We start from the raw sequence: 27,896 nt of genomic DNA, 5'->3' as shown, positions 1-27,896 counted from the left end.
CTGTTTTAAACCACATTTCACAAGTTTTCTCCATTTCCTTCCCACTGCTGCTGTTCACATCCCAGTATAAACCAGACAACACCACAACAAAACAGCTCTAGGAAGCTGGGATTGGTGCTTTGTGGAGATTCAGAAATGACACTCCCAGAGCAAACAGACTCTGGGCCTCGTGGTGTCTCCAGAAGTACAAGAAACGAGACATGGAAGAACAAGAAACAGGTCTGAAAATATCAGATTACTCTTCTGGTGAATCTTCCAGTTAGGTTTTATTCATTACCCAAAAAGCTAACCAGAACACCCAAAATGTGCACTGATACTTTCACATGACACAACTCACTTGGAAGTCTGACAATATTGTTCACTCATGTTGTACCACACAACATGATAAATGTTCCATTTAAAGGGAAGGGGAACCAGGACTTTCTCATCCCTAAGTGGCAAGTGCTTTCTGCCTGTACAAACTATAACTCTTTCAAGTCTGAAAAAAGCACACATGATATCAGAAAATAAAATTTTATACTTTTCTGTAACTCCACTGTTTCATCAGTCTGATACATTATCTACAGATGCATAAAGCTTGCAACACGGTCCAATGCAGTCTGAATGGTCCCAAATTAAATTAAAAGCAAACCATATTAAAGATTTACTGTACAGTAAACAAATGGGTGAAAAACTGTAATTTATTGAAACTCATAACTCAAAAAATATAAGATGCTGTAGTGTACAATATGTTACACAAAGCACCCTAGGGTGCACATTCAAGTCAAGTAATAACTCCATTGCCCCCCAAACCCTGGTACCCTAGTACTTGTTCCATATACAATCATGCACATTTACTCTTCAAGAGGAAGCCCCCAGTATTCTGATGTGTTAAATAGCACCAAAATCAGCACAGTCCATTGAAAAAAAATGGGGAGCTAAATTAACTTGGCCAATACTTTTGACAGATATACATTCATGGAATTAAACAGTCCAAACTAACCTAAAGTGTGCACTGTAACAATTACTGTTCTAATTTGAAGTTCTCCCCAAGGAGCAGTAGTGGAGGCCATCTGGTCTAAGCAAAACTAATTATGTACTTCCTACACAAAGCTCATCAGCCTTTTTTGTTGGAAATAAGTCTATGAGGGATGTGGAAAACTTGGATCTTTCAAGAACAACTACTGGCCTTAGGTAATGAAGCTGTTTTAAGGCAAGATCTCCACAGTCTGTTAATGCCTTGTCCAGGATTGCCCTCAGATTTTCTAAGGAGGGGGCAGATGATGATTCTGACAGCAAGGGCTGGACTTCTGCTAGCTGCCCATGATTGTTTTGGGTTATGATTACACTTTTGTCATTTACAAAGCTGTTTACTGGGGTACCCCCTCGACCATCTCCTTCTTTTTGCAAGGTTTTATCTCCTGGTAACTGCTCAGGAGACTCCCATTCTGCTACCTCATCAAAATCATCATCATCATCGTCATCTTTTCCCTCACTTTCCTGAATAAATTTTAAAAATGAAGATTCAAATCCCATTGGTTTATATGTTTTTAAATCAAATGGTTTGGACACTGGAGGCTTTTGAAATTTGTCTTTTGGAGCACAAAGTACATTTCTTTTTACATTCTGATTAACTGCACTATGCTGACATCCTTCCGAGTCTTTCTCTGTTGGCAACTCCAGCTGTACCTTGGGGAAACAAGAGCTATTCTCTCTTTCTCTGCCTTCAGAAAGATCCTCAGTTTTACCCAGAGCTGTCTCCCTGATGTTATGCTCTTCCAAAGAGGTGTTCTTGGAACTGTGGTTATACTTTAAAGTACCCGAATAGATAAAGGCACTCCCATCGAAACTCACACTGCTCGTGGGACAGGTTTTGGGGTCTTCCTCACTTACAACTTTAGGATCACAGTCAGTGTTTGGATCGAGAGGTTTTTCATTTTCCTGCACATACTCAGGGTCAGCTGATTTCTCCTCTTTAACTTCTACCCCTTTTTTATCCAAGTTTACAGCTGTTTCAGAGCAGGACTGTTTTTCAATCATTATGCCACATTTAACACACAGAACCAGTTTCTGGATCCGCTGCTCTATGTACATGTTTGTCATCTGGTGGGTGCGTTTGTAGTGCCTCACTATGCTGCTCTCCAGTTTGACAACAGACAAACACCCCTGAACCATGCAAGGATACTGGGTCTGGTTCGACTTCTCTTTGCACATTTGGAGGGCTTCCTCTTTTGTTTTGAAATTAATCAAATGCTTTTTTTTACTTCTACTTGTTCTTTTAGATTTTTCTTTTGACTGGGTCGCATCCTGCTTGCTCGTGTCCAAACTGCCTTTTAAATAACTTTCTTCACTCTTATCTTTCTCTTGGTTCTCTTCCTCCTCTTTCCTGTTTCCAAAGAGACTGTCGTAATATTCACTGTGTCGGAAATACACGTGCTGAGAGTAGTGACTGTAATTTGTGAAAGTTCGACCGCAGCCATTCAGGTCACAATGGATCTCAAAGTCTTTGTTTAGTTTTTCTTCGTTGGCATGTTCTTCTATTAGGTGCTGCTTAAGCTTATTAAAGGTAAAAAACACAGCATGGCAATGGGCTTGGTTACAAGCAAATCTTGCAGATTCAGCTTCAGAAAGCAGTTTTTGATCCTCTAACTGTTCGTTGTGAAAGTCACTACAATGCTTAGTGAGAGCTTTAGAACATAGAAAACGTTTACCACAATCCTTGTATCTGCATGCAAATATTTTTTTACATTTGACAAGTTCCCTTTTTGTTCTTGCTTTGTCTTTTTCTAAGCAGAGCTGCTCCTTATTATACTGGTGAACAGTTCTATAATGGCGAATCAAACCCTTCTGGTTGGTAAATGCAGAGTTGCAGCTTTTATGTATACAATGAAATGGTTTGTGGTACTTATGCAATATATAACATAAGTTTCCTTTAGCAACTGTTCTTTTGCTTCCTCTTCCCTGCCTTGCTTCCAGTTCTTCCCTGTGACTGTCCAGAGAAGCCATGTTACATGTTTTTCTTGTTAAATTATTGTCTGTCTCTTCGTTGGACTCCAGATCTGTCTCAGAACTGCAGTCCTCCTTTTTAGGATGACACAGCTGGTCAGAGTGCTCTGAATGTTCAATGAACTCCACGCTGGTTGCACACACAGGTGCTGTGATATTTTTATGCACATCATCTGTACATAAACCTTCATGGTCAAATTTTTCATTAGAACATACCTTGTGAACTACCCCCTCACAGCCAATTTGATGTTTGTTCCTGTAGTGAATTCTAAGGTGTGTTTTCCTTGTAAATGATCTTTGGCAAATATGACATTTAAATGGTGAGTACCTGTGCTGGAACATATTTAACTGAAGAACCATCTCCTTTGAGTAGTTATGCTTTTTAACATAATGCATCAAGAGAGCTTCTCTGGTCACAAACTCACATGTACATCCTTGACATTCACAGAAAAATGGTTTAGCTGCCAGCTGAGTAAGGTACTGGCTGGGTAAATTACCTTCTTGTCCTTGAAGCTGAAATTTTGAGGTAGTTTCATCTACTGACTCAGGGCACTTGGCATCCCTAGATGAACAGGACTGTAAAGAGCCCAAAAAAGGTTTGTGCCTTGAGGAATTCTGAACGTTTGAGTTTTTTAAGCTTAGATGTTTCAAACCTAACATTAATTCCAATATGTTATCCTCAATATTTGATTCTTTAGAACTGTCATAAAAAGATGTTTCTGGGGAAGAAGGACAAGTTTCTTCCTTCAAGCTATTGTGTCCTTTAGCATCTATAGCACAACACAAGCTTTCTGGAGAGTCAGCATTTGTATCTGAATTATGACCTAACTCTGTACTAATGTCTGCAGGGGATTTACTGTCCTGAGTGTCACTCAACAGATCAAGAAAATCTTTAGGTTTCATCTCCATACTTTTTTTACCTTTCAGGTTATATGGATGGGCCCTGCGAAGGTGTTTTTGCATACTTCTGGAATTTTTGTGTGTGGAACAGCAGCCTTCAAAACCACAGGAAAGGTTTTTTTCATCAAAGCAAACTGCCATGGTGGAACACTGTTGTTTGACATCTGTCACATGGAAGACTTCCTGGGACATAAGAAAATTTGGAACTGATTGATTATGAGCCATCGTTTCAATCAGCAGAGGAGATACCTGGCCTTGGCTTCCTGCAGCATCTGTGCTGTGGTCCCCACAATGAATACTGCAATTGCTTTCACTGTCTAGATCTTCACTGTCAGAGAGAGCTTCTTCCTTTATCTGTGGGATTTCCTGAGAGCCTGAGGGATCCAAGTTATCATTCAGACTGGAATTTTCAGATTGTTCAAGCAGCTGAGACTCTGGAAGATAACTGGATTTGTCTTTTGAAACTGACTCTTCAAGTTTTACTGTCTGCTTCACCTCTCCATTTGACCCTTCAATATTATGCACTGCAAGGTGGTTCTGAAATTCACTTTTTGAATAATAAAACTTCTTGCAGCCAAAGAAGTTGCAGGTGTACGATGCATCTCTGAAGTGCTGTGCCTCGTGATGGTAAAGTTGCCCTAGGTCACTGAAAACAATATTGCAGCCATTTAGCTCACACTTATAACGAAGATCATCGTGTGTTTGTTTGTGATTAAGCAGCTCATTAACTGACCCAAACCTAGCATAACAATCCATGGACACACACATGTATGGCTGGGGCCCACAGTGCACACGCTCGTGCTCCCGCAGGTGAAAAGATGTCATGAAGTGTCTGCGACAGAAGGCACACTTCTCTCTCCTGTTCTTCATATCCAGGTAGTGCTTTGCATTCTCATCGTTGTTCTGATGTTCAGCTTTCAGATGCACACTTAAGTATTTGAACTGTTTAAACACCCTAGAACAATCTGTCCCAGGACATGGGTAGATGTCTCTGTCTTGCAGCTGGCAGTTCTCCAGCTGGCTGAAGGTGACGTATTCCTGGGAGTCACTTTCAAAGTTTTCAGGCAGCTGGGGCTGGTGTGGCTTTTCCTGAAATGCTGGGGGCAGGATGCTGGAAGCTGTCACCTTTTGTGGTGATTTTTCTTTTTTCAGTATTATTTTCTTTTTAGGTCTGTGTGTTCTACTAGGTGGCATTTTCACATGTTCCATTACGTGCGGCACAAAAAATTCCTTTCTCTTGAATTTTTTTGTACACACTGGACATGTATAAACACCATCTTCCATGTGCATCTTAGAATGATGCAGAATCCTAGCCTCTATACACTCCTTTTTGCAGAGCACACAAAAAAACTTGTACTGAAGCCACCTCTGGTATCTTTCTGAAGAACCAATTGGTTTTTTTACTCTTGCTTTTTCTTTGGGGTGGTTGATTGCATCTTTGCCATCGTAATACTTCTGTTCTTTTGTCTCATCGTAGTCACTAAAGAAAGTTTCTAACATGTCAGTTTCATTGATTGACATATTACAACTTGCATCATCCTCAGAGTCAGAAGCTGCTTTCCCCAGCAGTTTAAGGCAATGCCGCTTTAGAGTCTTCCAGTCCCAAAACTCAGGATCAAATGGCCAGTATGCTTTTAAAGCTAACAGCAGCTCACAACGTAGTGAATTTGGAACTAGTGCATTTTCTTCATCAAATTTTTGATCTGGTTGCATATAAAGCTCTTCCAAGACATTAAATCCACTCAGAGTTGGTTCAAGTAAAAATTCAGTGAGCTGACAAGCTCTTCTAACTTCAAGGTCTTCTGGTAAAAGGCATGCAATTGTTTTACATACTGATGTCTTCATTTCATCACTTCCATTTGATCTGATCTGAAGTGCTCTAACACATAACAAAACAGACACAGCAAGTCCTGCTTCTTCTGCCTGTTTGAAAAACAAAAACAAAACCCATAAAGATATCACACAAAATCAGCCACAAAAGAAATATTACTCTTTTTTTTAACAACATTCTCTCAATCAGGATGTATCCAGGATTTTGAGTGTTAAGTGCCCAAGTCACTAAACATACCCTAAAAAGTTTTAGTTTGTTTCATGTGAGGAACCTCTTCTACTTTTCAAGTGAGGGGAGTCACTTCACATTGAGCTCACTCTGTGGAGGAGTCACACAAACTAATTTAGGCATCAAATGTTGAAAAACATCTTCCTAAATCCTTTCTCTTCATTGACTGTCTCAGTCTTAACTAAGCCAAATGTCTGTAAGAGAATGGTATTAAAGTCCCCCATTTACATTCCTCCCACAGCATGTTAAGTTAGAACACACAGTACTGTGTAATAAGGTAATATAAATTCACATCCTGAAAGCAAATAACCTTCACACAGAATAAGCAGTACAGTAACATATGATTCCCAATTAGATAACTGGCATTTCATTTCCAAACATCTTCTGAGGAGTCTTAGCAACCCTGAGGTGCTGCTCAATAGTATCAAGAAGACTCCTACAAATATTATTCACACGCTGATATTAAAAGACAATATGTTCCAAATTCTACTTGGACAAATTTGAGAGTTACCTCGTTCCAAAAGCATGCTTTTCAGCATAAAAATCTGAATGCATGAAATAATAATTTACTCATTGGTAGTAAAGATAATTAACAGCTGAGATATTTATGAATAGAGAGACATCTAACACAACCACATCCACACCACCTCAGATGATAAAGACCCAAAAGAACTAAGCACAAGTTCAAAGAATTAGCAAGCTCTTGCTCTCACTGTGCTCTGCCTGTTGGGTTATGCAATACCTCTTGAGTTCCCCAGCAGTGTTAACTTGCTAGCAGCAGTGTCCTGGTTTGGGCCTGGATAGAACCAATTTTCTATCTTATAATTTTGCTTTCAGCTAAATCTCTGTAAGTCTCAGCTAAGTACACTGTGTGTTCAGAGTAACAGATAAACCATTCCATTTTGAAAGGACACTTTAATGTGCAAGCTGATGCAAAACTACAATGGCAGGAACTGTCCAATTATTAGTCAGTTCATCAGAAAATGTGAGTAATGAAATAAGTTATATTTTGTATCATCTCAGTACTATTAAGAAAACAAATTCATGTGAAGAGTTCTGACTGTGACCAAAGACTCTGGACTTACTTACTTCAGACTGTATGACTCTGATCAAGAAAAATAAATGCTGCAGTGTCTTGGCAATGATGCCAAACTGACGACATCTCTCCAAAAAGGAATCTAAAGAAGGATCTATTCTTCTCTGCAGTTTGCTCCAAAAAAGTGTCAGTTCCCTGAAAAGAGTTGAAAACAGAACGTAACATTGCTGATGTACACAATTTGTCCAGTTCTACACAATTCAGTTCAGAGTTGCTGTCACAGTCTCAGTGTTTTTAAAAACAGCACACACTTCAATCAGGTCTCCATCTCCAGGAGAAGGTGAAGGAAACTTCTACCACACTTTGTACTTCTAAACAAGCATCAGACCAAAACACAGTAGATCTCCTACTGCTCAGTGGGGACAGACAGTGGCAGTGGGATTTGTCTCTCTTTATGTGGCATCTGTAAGCTGCCAAGACTTCCACTGTAGACAAGAAAAAACTCCCAAACTTGCAGAGACCTAACATTTCACACAGAACATTAAATTATGGAAGATGAATCCTAATGTAAAGTCACCACTTCTCTCCCACCAGGCAAGTAGCTCAGATGCTGACACCTGCATTCAAATGATGGAACTCAGTGCTCCCAGAGATCCCTCCCCCAGAACACACTCTGATGTGTGGCTAAGGGACACAGAAGCTGAGGGTTTCACCTACAGCCTCTGAGCAGTGATGTGCTTCACTGCTTGGACCATTTGAGCTGTTAAGGAATTGATTATAACCAAGGCAACCCAGCCATGGAATGCTGCAATTTCCCACATATCACCATTCTCTATTAGCTCAATTCAGTTCTCCTGTATTAAAGCCACAGAGGAGGAGTTATAAATATCAGTAATATTTATTACTTACCAAGAGCAATAAACATTTGCTGTTTGAAGCTGGTGAGTAAGGTATGTTGTACATAGAATAAATGCAGTGTTTTCTTGGCCCTCAGATTCCAGATTACATATGATGTCCAGTACTTCTTTGCAATCCACCTTTGCAATCTTAAAGAAAAAAAAATGAAAAAGAGAGGCACTTTATTCTCAGAAAGTTAGAAAAGAAGTGAATGTTTACTGTGTGAAAGAAAATGGCCTCAGAAACACATGAACAAAGCACTATGTCTCCTTTTAATACACAGAGTTTATACCACACTTTCAGAATGATGGGAGGTCACATATGTTAATTCTGATCCCTTCTAATCCTTTAATTTCTTTGAGGCCATCTTCCATTTCATGCAGCTTAGCACAATTTGTGCAAGTCTATCTAAAACATCCCACTCCTTCTCTGCACTTGCAGGCATCCCTGTTTTCCTTTTGAAAATTAAAACCCAGGCTCAAAATGGTCCAGAGATGTAAAAAGCCAGTTTCTCAGCCATTTTAAGTGCTGAGACTGAACAGCCACACGACAAAGCATGATGTTACAAACAGAAGTACCTAAGGAGAAGTAAATCCCAACAAAGCTCTGAAAAGCCCACTTTTAAGGTAGCACCTATCCATCTATCAAAACACAGCATTAGCTGGTTATAAGCCAAGCATTTCAGACTACTGACAGGAATTTTAGCATGTAGTGTTTTTGCTATTAAGACAACACTATTTTTAATGTGTTTTTTCCACTGAAGCTGTTCCACTTCACAGAATAGACTGTGCTCAAGCAATATCTCCTTTCATCAGCTGTTCCCACCATAAACAATTAAAATCCCTTCCTAATAATGAAAAGTAACAATACTGAGAGTTAAAATATACCAGACTAATTTTCAGACATCTCATACAATTAGGTATATTACCCCAGCTTTCCATCCAGGCCTGACACTGGAGGTGATTAAGCAATGTCAGCATCTTCCAGAGCCCATGGAACTTGGTGTTCAGCTTGACAGATCCATGACTCACCTTCTGCAGCATTTTTAGAACAATTCACAAAGTCCAGGTGCTCGTGGATGTGTCAGTTTTGCTTTTCATTAAGAGTAAAATGTAACAGTCCAGGTGTTGTCACCCATTCATGTCTGGCACTGATTGATTCCATACTTACCCAAACCAGCAGTTAATACAAACCCAGTTTCCTACTGCTGTCTGTAATAAATTGTTTCTCTTTTGGAAATCTGCTGCAACAGATTCCCTCTTCAGCTTCAGTTCTTAGTCATGCAGAAACAACTTCTAAAATGCTTAAAAACACACCTTTAAAAAGGGGACTACAAATTACTAACCTCCTTAATGGAGTCTTCATTAGGCAGCATAGAACACACACATGTGATGTAGGCCTGGCGAAATGATGAAACATTTGCAATTTCTGGAGAATCTGCACACAATTTGGACAAGAGAGTGGCTTGTGGGATGCAGTTTGACTTCATCAAATGCTTTATTCTCATCTGCAGAAAGGAAGGCCCTTCTCGTGTAATCAGTTTAGTAGCTAGGAAAAGAAAAAAGCCTTTGAGAATACACCAATTTACAGCTGACACTTCAGTGAAACTGTCTCCCTGCATTCACATTTTATTTTACTACAAACCTGCAAAGTACAATCAGCTTTCCTAGGAAACTCTAAGTGTGATAAAAAGTGACAGCAATAAATGGAATATTTTTCCCCAAACAAATTGAGACCAACTGTGTAGGGAGACAATGATGCACTGCAGAAAACAGACAACCCTCCCCAAAGGAAAGATAAAATCTATTAACACAACAAGAAACATGCCAGGGCAGTGGCTAAAGGACACTTATTAGACAAAGTATCAGTAGTTTAGCTGACATTCAAGATCTTCAACTTTAAATTGCAGCTTCCAATTCAAACAAAAACATTTCAAACAAAGCCTTACAAGCTTTTCAACTGGAGATTTTCCCACCCAAGTTGTTAAAAACCCACACAATGGCAAAATACACAAAATGAAGCTGAAATTAGAAGGTTTTAGATTTGTGGTAATTGGGAAGAGCTGTGTTTAAGACATGCTATGCTTATGATCTGTATCAAACACTTAACCTAATGAAAAACCTTACAGATGTAGTTTGAGTCTCTCTCCAGGTATCTATCATAATATCACAGAATATCTCAAGTTGGAAAGGACCTGTAAGGACCATCATGTTGAATGCCCTGCTCCTCTCAGAATTAACTGAAATGAAACCATACGACTGAGAGCATCATTCAGATGCTCCTTGAATCCTGACCTGCTGGATGTCAAGACTTCACTGGGGATCTGTTCCAGGGACTAACAATTCCCTCAGGGAATAATAACCTTTTCTTAATGTCCAGTTCTGAACTTCCCCAGAGAAAACTTCATTCAGTTTCCTCTTCTGTTGCTGGTCACCAGAGAGAGGAGCTCAGAACCTTCCTCTCCTCTTCCCTCCTTGAAGAAGTTGTGGATTGTGATGAGGTCACAGAATGGTTTGGGTTGGAGGAGACCTCAGAAGTTCATCAAGATCCAAGCCCCCTGCACGTGCAGGGACACCTCCCACTGGACCAAGTTGCACAAGGATTTATCTAACCTGGCCTTAAACTCTTCCAAGGATGGGGCATCAACAACTGGTATCATCATGATATCATGATGGGGCATCATCAATTGGTATTTCAGCAATGAATTATAAATTATATAAATTATTATATAAATTATATTGCCCTCAAATTCTTACCTTCCTCAGTTTCTACTGGTTGTTGGGACAGAATTTTAAGAAGAACTGGATTTTTCCATACTCCTTCCCTTGTGATATCCACCAATATCTGGAGGTTGTTATTCCCAAATTCTAGTAAAGCATCATGTGAATCCTACAAAAAAATTTAAAAGAAGTCATTAAAAGTCTTTGCTAAAAATTAAACCAACATAACTTTGTTATCAATACTTCACCATAATCTAGTAATTTCATACCACTGTAACTCATTAACTATTCTGACATGTTTGCATGGGGATTCTAACAGTAAAATGTCCTTTCACTTCTCTGCAGCAAAAGCTCCTAGTTTCAAAGTAATGGAAGTTAATTGAAATTACTTAATTTAAAAGCTTAGTCTGCAGTTGTAGTCTTGAGCAATTTTTATGTTTCTCCATGTACATGTGCATGTAAATATTACAGAATTTATTGTATCAAAGACAGAGGATGATTTTGTATCAAAGCATTTAGTGCCATTTAAGAAGTCAAAATGAATAGTTTTCAAAATTAATAGCAAAACGTTGAATGTAAAATATTATATTGAGTGTTAAAACTAGCAAGATGAGCCCATCAATTCACTTCTAAAAATTATTTAAAGCTGTCACCCACTGCTCTGAGAAAAGTGAGGGTGAGAATGGAGAAACATCTCTAAGCTACATATGAAGCAGTGCAACAGGAGAGGCTCACAAAGGACTCATCTCCCAGAACCATGAGTTTGGGGTCATAAGAAGATGCAGTTTCCTGGTAGTCAGAGGAGCAAGAAGTCTCATGGAACTTGAGAGAAAGCAGAGCACGATATCCACAGCAGAGACTGCTGTACAACACCCACAATCCAGGCCAAACTGGATCATGAATTATTTCCTGTAAGAAAACATCCTTTTCCTGGATACAAATATATCATTTACTACTCAGAAACTACTCAATGTCCACTGCATTTGCTCTAAGATCCAGGGATTTCCAGTCCTGACAGTTCTGATAGTGTGATACCCCTGAGACACTCCACACTGAACATCCACCAATGTCCATAGCACAATACTCAGTGTTCCAGGGCCTATCAATTTAATTCTGGAAATCTGAGGAGTGAAGGGAAGGAAGAAAAAGAGCTGTTATTCATATAGGAGTCTAGAGTCTAGCACAGAAACAGACTCCAATGTCCCTAGAAGGAACATGGATCAAGGGTGACTTGCACTGAAAAAAATATAACTATGCAGAACTTCCTAGCACTGACAAATCAAAGCCATCTTGGGGAGATATGTTTAGTAAAAAAATCTGCTTACATCAGTCATAATACATCCTAAGGTTAAGAATCAGTTTGATACATGACAATATCCATCAGCTCTGGTGAGATGTGTTTTAAGCTGGCAGTACTTACAGCACTACTAACCTCAGCCTTGCCTTCAGCAGTCTGTTGTATCCTCAACAGATACCAAAGCAATCTGATGCTCTGATTTATCAGAATCCTATGGGACTGTGCTATAGACACCTTTTCCAGGTTCCCCAGTTACCTTCTATAACCAAGTAAATCTGCAACTAAAATACCCAAGATTTGCCCATTAACCACTCACAGTAAAAGTCATCCTTGAATTTAATAATTAGACACTCCTCAATAAATCAGATGTTCATGTTCAGTGTAAGATGCTAATTTCAGACCAACTTTCATGTTTTGGTATAACTATTTCCTTTCTAATATTGCAGCAAACTGCACTCCATAATTCTCTGCATAGGAGAATTTGGATACAACTCTTGGGCAAAGCATCCACCCACTAAGGAGTGAAGGTTTATTCCCAGCTAAGTATTAATGAGGGGAAAACTACATTCTTGCAGTGAATGCTTCATTTCCTTTGTTCCAGAGATATTCTGAGTAGCAGTCTCAGAAGTTTCTTAAAGGACTCAATTAACTATCAGACATGCTACTTAGTAAACCCCAAATTAAAGTCAATAGCTTTTATTCCCTCCTCACTCACCAGTTATGTGTAACCACTCCAAGCAGACCATAGAATACTGGTGTATAGCATACTCTATGGAATCAACTCAAGCATTACCTCACCATTTAAGCCTGTGTCCAGTGGCAAGTTTATACAGATCCACTCATCCCCTGGATAGCCTAGAACATGAAACTAAATCTATGGGCACACTTCATCAAGTCAGTGCATCCTGATGGCTCTGGGCCACTCTTTGACTGAACTGAGAACAAAAGCAAGTTCAGAAGAAAATGATTCTCAGCAAGTACCAAGTGAAGATTCCAGCAATCAAAAGGAGACCACAGAAAGATGTGTACACTCTTCTAAGTTCATGGCAGCAACCACCTTCCTGCTCGTTTGTCTGGCATGCAATGAATTGAGAAATTTTAGAGGATGAGCAAGAATGCTCACCCTCATGGGGGGTGTTCTGCACCACAGAAGTAAGCACCTGTAGGAGCTGTTATCAGAAAAAACACAGGGAGGTAAAGGAAGAATAAAGCATATTTTGTATGTTCCTGTGTAAACTGACAAAATGTACTCCACTCCAGAAACTATCACTGGACTCCACAGCTAGGCTAATCTCTTCCTATACAAGTTATGACATAAAAGTAACATGATGTCTTATCTTTAAATAAACAGGATTTCCAGCTACAGCCAGTCTTTAATGTAATAGGCAAGAGGGGAAGGAGGAAGGAAAAAGTTACCAGTTTTCATTGCCTAAATCCTTTCTAAGCATTCACCATCTTCAGCTGCTAATCAGACTTCACAAGGTTTGGAGCTTGACAAGGACTTGGATCAAGGTTATTGCAGAGAAGCAATAACTTGCTTCTCTCACTTGCTGCTCACACACTTGGACACCAATTACACTGCACATCCAGAGTAAATACAAGATTCTGGGAGCCAACCTGAACTTCACAACCACCCACATGGTTATCTTCAATTTGCTGAGGAAAATGTAAGACTGAAAGCAAAAGGAAGGCCAAGGAAAGTGTAAGAACAGCTAAACAGGACAGGTATCAAGTAATGGAGGACACTGAGGTGGCTAAGGTACTCAGTAACTTGATTTCAAGTTAAGATCTGCACTCTGGTTGGCCTTCCTGGGCCCTGTAATTAGTGCCAAAGCTGGGGGCAGTGGCCATGAAGCAGCACAACAGGTGAGATGTTAAGACAATCATGTTAGCATCCATGGTACCAAACAAAAGCCAGGAGTGTCAACTGAGATCACAGATTTCACTGCAAGACCAATACCAGATCTGAAATGTCCCAGCCATAAGGGAAGGTGCCTAGAAATGCTAGGTTTTTAGCTTTAATAAGTTTTAAGTAGAATTAATTACCTAGTTAGAATATTGTGTAGTTTAGTATGCTGTTTCTTCAGCTGTGCTTACTCAGCATGAGCACCTAAGATTTACTGAAACCTTAGATGGCAAAAAGTGTTCCAACTTCTTAGTAGTCTTCCCAACAGCTGGCACAGTGCTGTGTTTAGTCTTGGGTAGGAACACTGATAACCCACTGATGTTGCTAAGAAATGTCTTTGTCAGTCTAGAAGGTTTTAGTGTCCCATACTTTGCCCCTGCATAAGAAGTGCAACCCAGGAGGCTGCAGCTCCCAGCAGAACCTGCACTCTGCTGGTGCAGCTTTGGTTTGTGTCTGTCCTGTACAACTCATTTGCCATGGTGAATCAAACCCAGAAAATGCCACCAGAAGTCCTATACAAACTTAGAAAGAGAGGGTGAAGAGAGAAATCTGAGCAGTCTTTATCTTTGCTGTTCTTCCCACTAGGCAGCTGGAGCTGGGCTCTTCTTGCTGTCTGATGAGTCCATGGAGAAGTTACATAAAGGGAAATTCTGTAAAGTGTGCATGTGGGAAGCACATAAATAATTAAATATGTTCATTTTTGAAAGTAGCACCCAAAGTTTGTGCAGCCTCCATAGAAACACTTAAATCTTGGGGAGATGACCCTAAGCAACCTAACAACATAGCCCTTACTCTGAGTGATCAGGCAGCCTGAGCTACCCTCCAGCTACCTCAGGACTCTTCCACAACAAACACCTTCACAGGGCTACAAATTCAATGTATTTACTAAACATACTGAAAGCACACTTTCTCCAATAGTAAGAATAAAGCATAACACCAGAAATGAGTAAAAAAAGCACATATCTCTCCACATGCAGAACCATAGTGCAGAATTCCATCTTTTAAGGAGCATCAAAAGGTCTCAGAGCAGTTTTGGTAACTCTAACCATTTCACCTTGATTAGTAGTATCCATGATTTTCTGTAAATACTTCCCTACTTTTTATTTTATTTTTAGACAACTACTGTAACTGTGTTTCAACTCTTAGCTCCTCACATACTTCTTAAGATCAATTATAAAGACTAAGCCACTTCTAAAACAATTATAAATAAAGTAAAACTAGCAAGTGAGCTATTGGTGAGTTGTTGGTATCAGGAGTTGGTGCTTTGCAGATGGAAGGATAGCCAAGTATGATGCTCACAATGACTGATTTCTGGCCTTGAGCCTCAAACATTACTCACAAGGTCAACTGAAAATAAATTTAAAAGTGGCATAACTGCATCCTGAAGATTCAGGGGACTTTCTAAGTTCTCAAACAGAGCTCAAACTGGTCTTAGCTAACAGCACTGAGATTAATACCTAAGCTACAACACACAGAGCTCTCAGCATCTGAAACATTTAAGCAATCCTTATGCTCACACAGCCATTACTCCTCTCAAGTCTGTCCTTGCTGTGCAAACTGGATTAGGAAACCAAGTTCATCAGAAAGAGCCTCAGGGGATGAGTGGGTTTTGTTTTTAAAAATTAAAGGATGATCAATTCCCCACTTTACACACAGCTAAATGGCATTCCAGCAGAATCAGGCAGATGAATGACAGACAATACATAAGCCAGTGCTACTGCCAAAAATGCAGTCTCAGGACAGCTTTTAAAATGTCAGTGGAAAACAATTCACTGATCTCAATTTGTATTATTAAGTATTTATCCACAGTTCACAGTTTCTGTAGGAATCCACCATTTATCATTTTACTTTATCTTCAGGTGATTAAGAAAACAATTAAGGGTGCAGGTAAAAGTGATACTGTATCTTACCCACAAAACAAATACCAGCCCATTTTGAAAACCTCTGCTTTGAACCTTTTTCAACAGGATGGCACCATACCTTAAGTCTTTTCAGTGCAACAGTTTCCCAGAGGATCAATTGTGAATTCCCCTCCCAATTCATACATTACAGCCTTAACCTGTAGCAGCCCCAAGTGTACATCAGATCATTAGCTCAAAGACTAAGTATGAAAAGAATCATCAGTACTTAACAGCCTGTAACTTCAGATTTCACCAGGAAGATGGTTGGATGGGGCTCAGACAATCCAGTGGAAGCTGTCCCTGCTCACTGCAGGGGGATGGACTAGGGGTTCCTTCCAACCCACAGCATTCTATGATTGCATGACAACTTCACCAACAGATGCAGCATAAACCTACATTTGGAGTTATATTCCTCACAAGTCACACTTGTCCCTTTTGTTAGGAGAGGAAGAGGTACTTTGACATCTGTCAATCTGAGGCATGTGCTAATTACATAATTTTGCAGTGCTTTGCTGCTGGAATTGTCTGGAGAGAGGCACTAACATGGTCACAGGCTTTAAACCTACAAGTCCTCACATGATTCCTGTCTAAAGGTCTATATTGCCCTTTGTATAACTGCATTCTTCTTCTCTGTTATTCCCTCCTCTGATGAGTCCCTTCCTGTTGTATGCCAGGACAAGATACAAACAGTCTCATTCTAATACTTTTGCATAAGTGCTACTTCAAAAATCTCATTAGAAGCACCTGTTCATGTAAGTCCACAAATATCTTCAGAAAGGTTTCAGAGTATCACCATGTTGCCCAAATCTTTGCCTGACTGTAAAACAAAAGCAGAAGCTCTTTCAGAGCCCCTGTATCTGTGTCTTCAAAGCTACTGCATAGCAGCAGTTGCCAAGGAAAGTCCCCAGTGGTAGGGGCAAAATGTCCTGTGACAAGGTGTGTGCAGACAGCTGCAAGCTCTGAGTTCACTTCTGCCCCACAACCTCCTGCCAAAGTCTTCGTTTCAGTAACTGGTAACAGGTATTGCCTCCCAACTTCATCACTCACAGCTAAAGTCAGAACAGGCAATAGCAGCAACAGAGCAGTCCCTCATCTGGAAGCACCCATCAGTACAGACACGGAAAGACTACTGCTCCTTTTTTTCAGCTCCATAAAGCACAGTTCCTCACAGACAACTAAGTACTACCTCCAGATTAAAACCCTGAATACATCTTTTCCTCCTACACAGTCTACAGTAGCCATTTGCATTTAAGTGTAGCATTTATGAGCTTGTTTAAGCACCACCTCAGAAGCAGCATGACCTGTCCTACCTAAAGACCTCTCCTATTTTCATTCTTCAGGTATAGACACTTGTCACTCAGATCTCCACAAGAGCTTTTTAAGTCATCTTAAAACTAATACTTCAGAACAGTTAAATCACTTCATCTAAGCCAGTATTCTCTCTCACACAAGCCAGAAGACAGGTGAAGATTTGCTACAGTTCTCTTGCTGCAGTTGTCATTATTTGTGCAGCTGTTGGGCTTAAGGCAGCCAACACTGTTGTGTGCTCTGCTGCTGCCCAGAAACTCTTGCTGCCTTGACAAGAGCAATGCAGGACAGGTGGAATTCGGGGGAAAGATGGAAAAATGGAGCCAAATGGCACACACCTTATTTTTTTTTTTCCTTTTCTTTAAATAAGGCAAATTGGAAACAGGAAAATCAGGACACTTACCTGGATGGACTGATGGAATCCTAACCACACCTCATGCGGCAATTCACTTTCAGGAATTGAAAGCAGTAGCTCAAAACAACTCCTGGAAAAGTAAGAGGCAAGTAAGCAAGCTACCTGAACCCTGGTACCTGGTTTTATGTTAACTCACATTTGTAGTAGATATTACTTAGCATTCAGGTAAGAAATTACAGTAACATTGACTCATGTTGGACTGCACACATCAGTTAATGGCCAAACAGTCCCATAACCAAGCAGGAACCATCACATGAGGAGTGCTCCTTGGTACTACTCACAGTCTTGTTAAACACAACTACAACTACTCTTACAGCCCAAGATAGTTCAGTGTGGCTTAGGAATCCTGCATTACAGAATTTCTGCACTTTCCTCTCCCAAAGGAATATCCTAGTACCTATCCTGAGTACAATGCATTTGCTCCCAGCATGGTCTCTCTGCCTACACTGGGAATGAAAGTTTTACCTAGCCCTAACTTCAAGTTTTCAGTTCTGACATGTAAGAAAATGAAACTGAAGAACAGCTTGACAGAAGACACATGCATCAGCATCAAAATAGAACTAACAGATCCCTAACAGTATCCTAAAACCAAAGGACTGAGAAACTATCTCAAAAGTGCACCAGCACAGATTTGGACCTGCAGAAGAGATTTACAGCAATACCTTGTGAATCCTGGATGGCATGGCAAGGAGGGCTGGAAGGATTCAAGTCCTATGGCACAAACTGCAATAAGCTCAAAAGCTTACCAAATAAATACAAAAAACCCCTGCCTGCACCAATATAAATATCAAAGATCTTCATAATAATGTCAGAGTTAAACACATCAGACAGCAAACTCTTAGTTGATTAACTCAGGGAGCTGGTGTATTTGTGCAGCTCTGTCATTAAGACAAGCTAATAATTAAAAGTAGGACACTTGTCATTTTTGATTTTATACACAGGAAAGTTCCCTACACCACGTTTTCAGCTGTGTCAAATTAATGGTAGCACGAGCCAGACCCATCACAGGGGTATGTGAACTTACTACTGTGTCAGGTGTTCCAAATGAAAACTCAGGGAAGTGGGAAGGGTCCAGAAAGTTTTAACTTCTCTTAAATAAACAGCTAATTTGAGACCTATATATTCCATATATAAACTCAGGCTGTTCTCAAATAGTATAGGATACAACTCTAAAATTGTATGGGACATATGCATTACCTAACCAAGAGATTAAATCAATAAACCCCAACTGCTGCACAGAACAACCTGACCTTATCAAACCTAATGTGTTAACTGTGACACTGCTGGAAATTCACAGATTTACATGCAGCAGAAACATTCTCATAAATCATGACAATATAAGTAAACTGGCCTAGGACTCCACATATGATAAATGCACAGAATAACAGCCAGAAGCTACACCTACATTGTTGGGCAGTTCCACATCATGCAATTTTTTTTTTTTTTTTCAAAACCATCACTACCAAATATTAAATAGAAGAATGACAGGACAAGTCTTACCAGAGACAGAAGAGCTAAGCTGGAGGAAGGGGATAACAAAGAGATTACTACAAAGCAAACAATGAGTTCCCAAACTGCTTAGTGTCCCAAAAGAATGACTTTCCTTCCCTCTTTCCTCCTGACTTTCAGTCACTACACTGAACAGCAAGGCCTATTTAGGAAATTGCTCTCTAATCAGTTTTCAGCCAGACCCAGCAGTCATGTACATAGAAAAGACAGAATGAACAAGTAGTGACTTCACATCCAGCCATCCTCCTCATATTTCAGAAGTTTCCCTTCACTGCACAATCCTGTTCAATGGAGGTTTAGACCTGCAAAAGCTTTACAAATTTCTATTGGACAGGCAGAGGACAGGACAGCCTTTATCACTGTTACTCAGTAATTATTCCCATCATCAGGCACTAAAACTTCAACCACTGCTATTCCTGTGAACATCTCCTAGACCTGAATTTATTTATTTTGAAAGGAATAACTCTAGGAAAAATGAATACATTATTTGCATACAATTACTCTGTAATCACTTTATACCTCACTCACTATTATCTTCAGACAAATTTAAAAAGCATTCATAATTGTGTTCATCTTTAGATTGTGTTAGAAACTTTTCTCATCCTAAGTTTCTTTCATCAGCTGATCAGCAGGAATTGTTGACCCTTTGCCAGGAATTATCCTGCATTTGTTAAGAGCTGATTTAGCTCTTACTGCTAGGCAGCAAAGTGGTGAATGCAAGGTAGTGAATCAAAGCACAACAGCTTATGAGGTTAAGAAATGCTCTGTTAGATAAAGACAGAGACACCACCATGGGTGCCTCTTCAGAGAGGAAAGCAAGCACACGTTTCCTGGACACAGTGGAAGTTACACTCTGTAGGGAAAACAAGATAAGATAAAGAAGGCTGAGGCAGACTGGTCTTCTCAGCTGAATCCACTTTTGCTGCTTAGACAATACAACATCTTCATCTCCTTTCCCTTCTTATAGGTAGAAAAGCAAAGATGTAGAAGTTATCAACTCCCTTTCTCACCAGTGCCATCACAGGAAATGGGAGACAGCAGCAAGCAGTCAGAGATCAGCTAGTGACAAACACAATGTGAACTATCTGTAATTCTTTCTACTTCTTTAGCCTGACTCTTAGGACAATATAAACCATTTTTAGATAGAAGTAAAATTTTCATACTAACAGTAACATGAATGGCACCTTCCTCCTCACATAGTGTCCCCAGAAAAAACAAAACAAAACCCAAGACATTCCAGTGAACAGTCAGCTTCAAGGACTTCCTATGATTCAGAAGAGCCAGCTAAACAAATCTCACCGAGAGACACTTTGATGTGGCTAATTCTTTATTAATTCTTCCACACAGGCAATACCTTTGATACAGTGACACTGGGAGCTGAGGGTGCTTTGCAGCTTTGGAAACATGCTGAGATCTACTCGACCAAAGAAAGCAGTTCTGGGTCTTCATGGCCACAATCCAGAACACTCCTGCTCCTCTACAACCATTTGCCACATCTGTCAACAAGAAAACTGCTTGAAGCTTTCCTTTTACTTTCTAAGGTTGAACAGAGGACCAGTGAGGTCTGACAGAGCAGTCTCTACAGTTCTCTTTCCTGTGAGCACACAACTGACCTGGTCAGGCAGCAGGAAAAGCCACAAGACACCAAGTTTTGCTGTTACTGGCTCACCCTACTGAGAATGTGTCAGGAGCAGGAAGTTCTTAAAACAGCACTTTTGCTTCAAAACAGGAAACTTGCTTGTTTCATTTCTCATCAGGGTTCAAGTCTGAAAATACCCAACACATACCCTAGCTGTGGGTAAGCCAGTTGTCTCCCCAAAAATCACAGTTACATGGTTACAGTCCACTTTCATACCCCTCACCAGGTAACAGGCTTCCTCCCTCCTGGAACTTACATTTTATCTTTAATTCCCTGCTCTAACTTCTCTGTGCTTCCCCCTGAAACTCTCATGTAAAAGAAGAACAGAGAGAGTTCAGTAGGCATGGCAATTAGCTCACCCTGTCTGCAACCCCACTCCTTGAACTCTCATTCTTTAGATCCCTCTCAAATGTAAATGTAGCACCAAAGAGGGAGATACCAGCAAGGCAGCCTCTCTACTGCCCTAGCCACAAAGTTTTCTAAATACAGAAATCAAACTCTTCACACTGAAAGGTGGAAGAAGCCATTAGCATGTCCTCGTTTGAGCAGGAGGAACTAGAGGAGGGATTCTGGACTCAGGGGTGGAACACAGAGGGAGGGCTCTGTTCCCTCCCATTTCCTGCCCTGCTCTATGAAGATCGGGCAGTCAGCACCTGCACCCCCCACGCTTTTCCTTCCACCTCCTGGGGGCTCAGCAGCTCACCAGGTGTTTGTCAGAGCCCTTATCCATCAGGTTGTGCAGATATATATTTGTATATATTGCATATATTTGTATGCTTTGTTACTTCACCCCTTATGCTATTACCTTTCCCCTGTGCTAGTAAATCTGCATCCAATTGTTCTCAGTTTCCAACTTTAAGTCTCTGGTATTTATTCCCCTTTTATTTTTCATTCTAGGGGGAGTGGGGAGGTGAATAGAGAAGAAATTCTGTCCAAACTGCTAAGCTGTGACATGGCAGAAGCAGAATTTGCTGATTTTTCTCAAGAGAAAAACAGTTCTGATGAACAATTTTGACAAAGAATTGGGTTTTGTACCCCGAGGTACATAACAGTGGTAATACAGATGGAAAATAATCCAAATATGAATGATCTGCATACATGGAGAGTAAGAAACAGACAAGTGAAATAAATAGGAAACAGCAGAATACACAAGGTAACTGAGAATAATATGATCAAGATGACAATGCTCTCCACAGAGTCAGTCTAAAAAAGGAATTAAGATACTTTGACAAAAATATATGTATTATATACCAGGTAAATTATTTAGTAGTTTAAGTCTTTATTTTCCATATTACTAAGTTCAGACACTTTTCCTGGTTTCAAGCATCTTCCCCTCACAATAGATTTAAAAAAAAAAACCCAACAAAGAACTCCTAGTTCTTGTACTTCTCATAACTTCAAAAAACCAAAATAATTCAAGGCATCAGATGGACATATCTGGGTCTGAGCCACTGATTTGTATTGTAAGCTAGCAGATGACAAAAAAACATTTGAATACAGAGTTTATTGCAAAATCCTTCTCTAAAATAATACTTGACTTAACCACAAAGCAAGTAAGCTACTGATAAAGACACTGAAAAACTGTCACAAAGTTAATTTTATTCTCTGATGATCTTTATATTAAATTCCAGATCCTCACCCTTCCCTTCTGAATGAAACCTTACAAGCAAGGAATGACCAGCTCACCAAATGATCCCTCTCAGGCTAAGGGTAGTAACTGATACTCCAACATGTATGACAGTTCTGACTGTGCCCTGCAGTTACAAACAGCTGCTCTGCTCTTAAAGCAGACTGAGGAAAGACAAGTTATTCCAACTCAGCTGATGGACAGGTAGTATCTATACAGACACTTCTCAAAGAGCTCAGACTGAATTATTTTACTGCTTTGCTATCCTATAGCAATCCAAGTAACAACCTGAGTTGCAATCAATACAAACCAGCTCATCCTTTCTGAACAGGAACATGGTCAGAAGAAGCATTACAGGTGAGAGAACACATGAAAGCAGCAGCTGCAGAGCTACTGATAGAGGTTTGTTAATCCATCCATGAAGATCTAACATTAAAGCTGCTGTTTAGTGAGGTTCACACTAAGCTTTTTCTTTAGAGCAAGCTTTTTCTTCAGAATGTTTAAGAACAGAACATTCCTAACACCTGCACAACATCCAAAAATAGAACAAAGCCTTACCACTTGTTCATATTAACTAACAAAATGCTCAAGTACATTTTTGTTATGACTTATAAAGTACTACAGATATTTACTAGATAATAAACCAAACACATTTGTCAAATTAAGTTTGCTATTTTCAACAACTCTTTTTAAAGAAATATTAATGGCACTTAAAACTTACAGCACCAGCCTGCCAAGTACCAGAAGAACATCTTCACATTCTGTAGTCAAGTAAGGTCGTGCATGAGCAAAGCTTTGGATGGAGATTCGATAGACTTCCAAAAAAGGTAAAATATGTTCTGATGCACCCCGAGTGCCAGCATACTGCAGCAGTGTCTGAAAGAAAAGGAATTCTCATTAGAACTTCTCATAACACTTTTGTCAAAAAACCACTTATCAATATGCAGTATCAAGCACCCCCAGTGGAGGAGGTCTGGAGTTGGGAAGTTTTTATTCTGAAGGAGATTTAAAGCTGGCAGTGTTTCCCACACCACAGTTCTCTCTTTAGTAAAAAAATGCTTTGATGTGGTTTATTATTTTGATGCAGTTATCAGAATTTCTACTGGGGAAATCCAGATGCAATCAGCAGAAATGGGATCTGTTAAATTAATGAAGTCCTGCACTCAGCCACAGAGAGAGCACCACAGATGTAACACCAGAATCTTTATTACTAGTGAGAATGCAGAAAAACAGGCAAGAACTTCAAGATTAGGAACATGACTCTGTCTGTAGCATTCTAGAGATGTGTACATTGCTCCTGCATATTACACAGCAAACATGAAGCCATGAGAAGGGCACAGAAAACATAAATCAAGGCTGTTAATCATTCTTCAGATGTTGAATTTACAAATGCAGATTTCCTTGTCCATATCCAGGAAGAAGCAAGGTAAAATTGAGCCAGTTTGAAGAGAAATCAAAACTAGTTTCAAAAACCAGCTGAGGAACAACTGTAGTGCCTCCCACGACTGTAGTGCCCCCCACGACTGTAGTGCCTCCCACGACTGTAGTGCCCCCCACGACTGTAGTGCCCCCCACGACTGTAGTGCCCCCCACGACTGTAGTGCCTCCCAACCTTTTCAGAACTACACTGCCATGGTATTTCCCTGTGGTAATTGAGTGTATTGAGAGGGAGCAGGCACTGACAGCTTCACAAGTAACATTCCTTCTCTCTGTGCACACCCTCTATCTACAATTCCAAACCAGTTATGCTCCTGTTCTCACCAGTTACAACCCTCCTCTCACCTTGCACCCTCCCTAGATCAAACAAGGTCCCTGTCTTGGTTAAGGCCAACTGGAGAAAAAAAACAAACCAAACCAAACAATTACTGCTTTGTGGAACCCTGAGGGTCAAGACCTGAAAACAAAGGTTCAGAGCACCCCACCCACTCCATACCAGCCAAACTGACCTAAGATGATGATCAGGTCACATCAGGCTTCAAATGGCTTCACCAAAGCTGGGACACTGTTCAGGTTGGTGAGTTGGTTGTGTCAAACACATCATCACACCAATAATAGCTGATGGAGGACAGCACTGAGCAGACTGCACTGAGCTCACTAAACCAAGTGCAGTCATTGTAATGGCCAGGAACTTGTCAGACAAAGGCTGATTTCCAACACAGCAAGAATTCAGTGGCCAGCTACACACCATTCTGTGCACTATCTGCTGTTATGTTGATGGAGGCTACTAATTAATATTAGTAAGGTTGACAGCAATGTCAGTGATCTAACTACATGGCAGTAGTCCTAGAAACAAGGAAAAAAAAAAGCAGGCAACCACTAGGCTGACACAACCATGTGTCATACTTTAAAAAATAATCTAGAAAATAGTACTATCTAGGAATCAGTAAAAATTAAGACTGCTTTCTAGATCAGTCTCCTATAACTTACCATTAATAATATACTTCTTAGCTGAATCAAAGTTCCACTCTCTCAAACAAACCCCACACATCATTCAGTTATAAAGAAGTCTAGAGGGTGGGGGAAGGGAAGATTTTAAGTTTACAAAAAATCTTCCTCAAACACAAAGATCTGCAGCAAAATAACAAATCACTACTAACCACTCCAAGTGCTTCCCTGATAGATCAATGAAAGATTTGATAACACAAATGATCAGATGCATTAAATGACACTGAGAGGCTGTCAAGCCACAATCCCTACAGATACTCAGCTGATGATTATCAGAAATTCACCTGGTTAGCAAACCCAGCAGAAATGCTGTCAGGTGACTGCATGGGCAGAGGCAGGGGGAGCAGTGGGTGCATCTGCCTTGAGCAGCATCCCATAATATCCTCGTGAGTAACTCAGGAAAGGAGGGACAGAGGAGTCTGCAGTAAGGTGGATTAAGAACTGGATATGCAGGAGAGCTGTGACCAGTGGGGTGCTCCAGGGATCAGTGCTGGGTCCTGTCCTGTTCCACATCTTTCCCAGTGAGCTGGGGGAGGGGACAGAGTCTGCTCAGCAGGTTTGGTGCTGACACAGAGCTGGAGGAGGGGCTGGCACCTCAGAGCCTCTGCTGCCAGTCAGAGGGACCTGGGCAGGCTGGAGAGTTGGGCAGGGAACATTCAATGAGTTACAATGACAAATGTAAAGCCTTGCATCTGGGAAAGAACAGCCCCAGGTACCAGTGTGGGCTGGGGGCTGCTGCAGAGCAGTGAAAAGGGAGCTGGGGGTGGTGGCAGACAGACTGTGACCATGAGGCAGCAATGTGTGGCCAATGCCACCTGGGGGGCACGAGAAGGGGGTAGTTTGCAGGTCAAGCCCCCTCTACTCTGCCCTGCTGAGGCCACATCTGGAATAGTGTGTCCAGCTGTGAGCCCTCAGTTCCAGAAGGACCAGGAACTGCTTGAAAGAGTCCAGCACAGAGCCACAAAGATGATGAAGGGAGTGGAACATCTCCCTTGTGAGGAAAGGCTGAGGGAGAGGGGGCTCTTTAGCTTGGAGGAGAATGAGGGGTGAGCTAATTAATGCTTACAAAGATGTAAAGAGGGTCAGAAGATGGAGCCAGGACCCCCTGATCCACCAGGATCTTCTCAGTGATGACCAACAACCGGACAAGTAATGGGTGCAAGAGGGAGCAGAGAGAGGGAGCTTTTTCACTGGGAGGGAGACAGAACACTGGCACAGCTGCCAGGGAGGGTGTGGGGCCTCCTTCTCTGGAGACATTCCAAACCCACCTGGATGCATGTCTGGGTGACCTGCTCTGGGTGGTTCTGCTCTGACAGGGGAGTTGGACTTGATGATCTCTCAAGGTCCCTTTCAACCCCTAAAACTGATTTCTGCAATTACAGTGACTACAGAAACCAAAGATCAAAGGTAACAATCTCTGCACTCTTCTAAAAGTACACCCAATAAAACCAATCAGGTTCAAGTTTACTCCTCAATTATCCTGACAGACACAGAGATCAAACTGCTTGCTCTGGGAGCTAAAGGAAACCTGGCAGAATCTCCCAAGATGAAACAAACTGAGCAGGAACACTGCTGCACTTCCCTGAGTGCAGCCCCAGCACTGAGTGTTTTGTGGCCAATCTGAGCTCTCCACTGAGCAGACATTTACCAGAAACCTTTCCCCAGATGAACAATGACACCTGCAGTGTATAACATTTTCAAGAGCAGAGACTTATGAAGAGCTTGAACTCCCAGGACACGTGGCTTTGGACACAATTCTGCTATAATTAACATGCTGACAAATCAGCAAAGTGCAACAGCTGGATTCAGGAGGCTCTTCCCAAGCAATGCCAGTGTCAGCAGCCCACCACAGGCTTTTCCTAGGAGTCTCTATAAGAAATTAGACAATTTCTGACTTGTCAGGAATACATAACCTACACATTAATGAGCTGCCAAGTAACAAATTAATAAGCAGTTGCTATCTTACAGTGTAAGTGCCTCAGGAGAATATCTGAGCATTTCCAGTCTGGTTAACTTGCACCCCTCACACTTCACCCTGTCCTTTTTATGCCACCAGCAACACATCCAACTGGTGAGCACACACCAATCCCTTCAAATTCAGCACTGATGGCTCTCCAACCCAGCAGTAATTATTAAACCTTAAGGATCACATTAAATGATGCTGTAGGGAACACAAAAACTAACAAACCACTGAAAGGTTTAAGATCACTGTGACTTTAATAACGTTCAGCTTTTATTCTGGAAGTCAACAGCTCGGTTCAGAAATCGCTGCTCCGTAGCCTGGGCTGCATTCTGCAAGTGTCCAAACCGGATCCCCGGGTCACAGAACCCCGCTCAGTGCCTTACACGAACCGCAGCCCTCACACACCAGCAAGCACCGAGCCTTCCACGGCACCTCCCGAGACAAGCAAAGAGCAGAACACAGGAGACCCACACGCCGAGCCCGTCAGTAGAACAGGTCCGGCCTGCCTGCCCAGGAGAGCGTCCCAGGGCCTGCCGGGGATCGCAGAGCGCAGCAGCTGCCCCGGTGCAGCGGGCCCAGCCCCGCAACGCCCACGGCACTCGCGTTCGGGCTGGACGCGCACGGCCCCGCTCGGCAGCAGCGCAGGCCGCCAGCTCCGCTGCACGGCAGCTACGGAGGGAAGAGCGGAAGCCCCGGGAAGGCACCGCCGGGGCCCGGTCAGCCCTCAGCCCGCACCGCGGCGGGGGAGGCCGGAACCGAGCCCTGGCCTGCGGCCCGTGGCACGGCCCGGTCCTGCGCGGCGCCTACCTGGCAGAAGCCGCGGCAGTAGGCCCTGGAGGAAGGCTCGGACACCTCCTGGTCCCGCAGCTCGGTGTGCAGCTGCCAGAGGCGGCCCCGGAGCGCCGCCAGCAGCCGCTGCATCTCGGGCCGCGGAGCCGCCTCGGCCTCGGCGTCCGCCATCTGCGCTCGGCACCACTGCGCGTAGGCACCGCTCACGTGACCCGCGCCCGCTGACATCATCGTCCCGGGACGGGGGGGGTCACCTGACGCGCACGTGACACCGGCCGCGGCGTCGGTTTCCGCGCGACCCACGGCGGGGCGGGGCCGGGCCGGGCCGGGACTTCCTGTCGCGTGACGTCACGCGGCGCGACGGGAGCGCGAGGGGGCGGAGGGAGTGGGGGATGGGAATGGGGATAATGGGGATGGGGAATGGGGGGGATGGGGGGGATAGGGGGTGATGGGGGGGATAGGGGGTAATGGGATGGGAATGGGGGTAATGGGGGTAATGG

General features: G+C 41.9%; 1 protein-coding gene across 1 annotated transcript; it reads right to left on the bottom strand.

Moving 5' to 3' along the window:
* Positions 1-244: 244 nt before the first annotated feature.
* Positions 245-27,632, bottom strand: RLF (rearranged L-myc fusion). Its single transcript, XM_030464405.1, has 8 exons — positions 27,415-27,632; positions 22,921-23,075; positions 17,413-17,494; positions 10,634-10,766; positions 9,223-9,425; positions 7,890-8,026; positions 7,034-7,175; positions 245-5,808 (listed from the first exon to the last, which is right to left on the bottom strand). Exons 1-8 carry the CDS (start codon positions 27,625-27,627, stop codon positions 1,072-1,074), a joined length of 5,802 nt encoding a protein of 1,933 aa, XP_030320265.1. The 5' UTR covers positions 27,628-27,632; the 3' UTR covers positions 245-1,071.
* Positions 27,633-27,896: the final 264 nt, after the last annotated feature.

This window comes from Calypte anna, chromosome 23 (assembly GCF_003957555.1).
Source record: "Calypte anna isolate BGI_N300 chromosome 23, bCalAnn1_v1.p, whole genome shotgun sequence".
Lineage (NCBI taxonomy): Eukaryota > Metazoa > Chordata > Aves > Apodiformes > Trochilidae > Calypte > Calypte anna.
This window is presented reverse-complemented; position numbering and strand designations above follow the sequence as displayed.

Excerpts from the sequence above, each read along its gene's own strand:
- RLF (XM_030464405.1), bottom strand. The coding sequence starts at position 27,627 with ATGATGTCAGCGGGCGCGGGTCACGTGAGCGGTGCCTACGCGCAGTGG. Across the intron at positions 17,495-22,920 it reads GTACTTGGCAGGCTGGTGCT|GAGTTGTTTTGAGCTACTGC; the intron begins GTAAGTTTTAAG and ends TTACTTTTCCAG. Across the intron at positions 9,426-10,633 it reads ACCAGTAGAAACTGAGGAAG|CTACTAAACTGATTACACGA; the intron begins GTAAGAATTTGA and ends TTCTTTTCCTAG.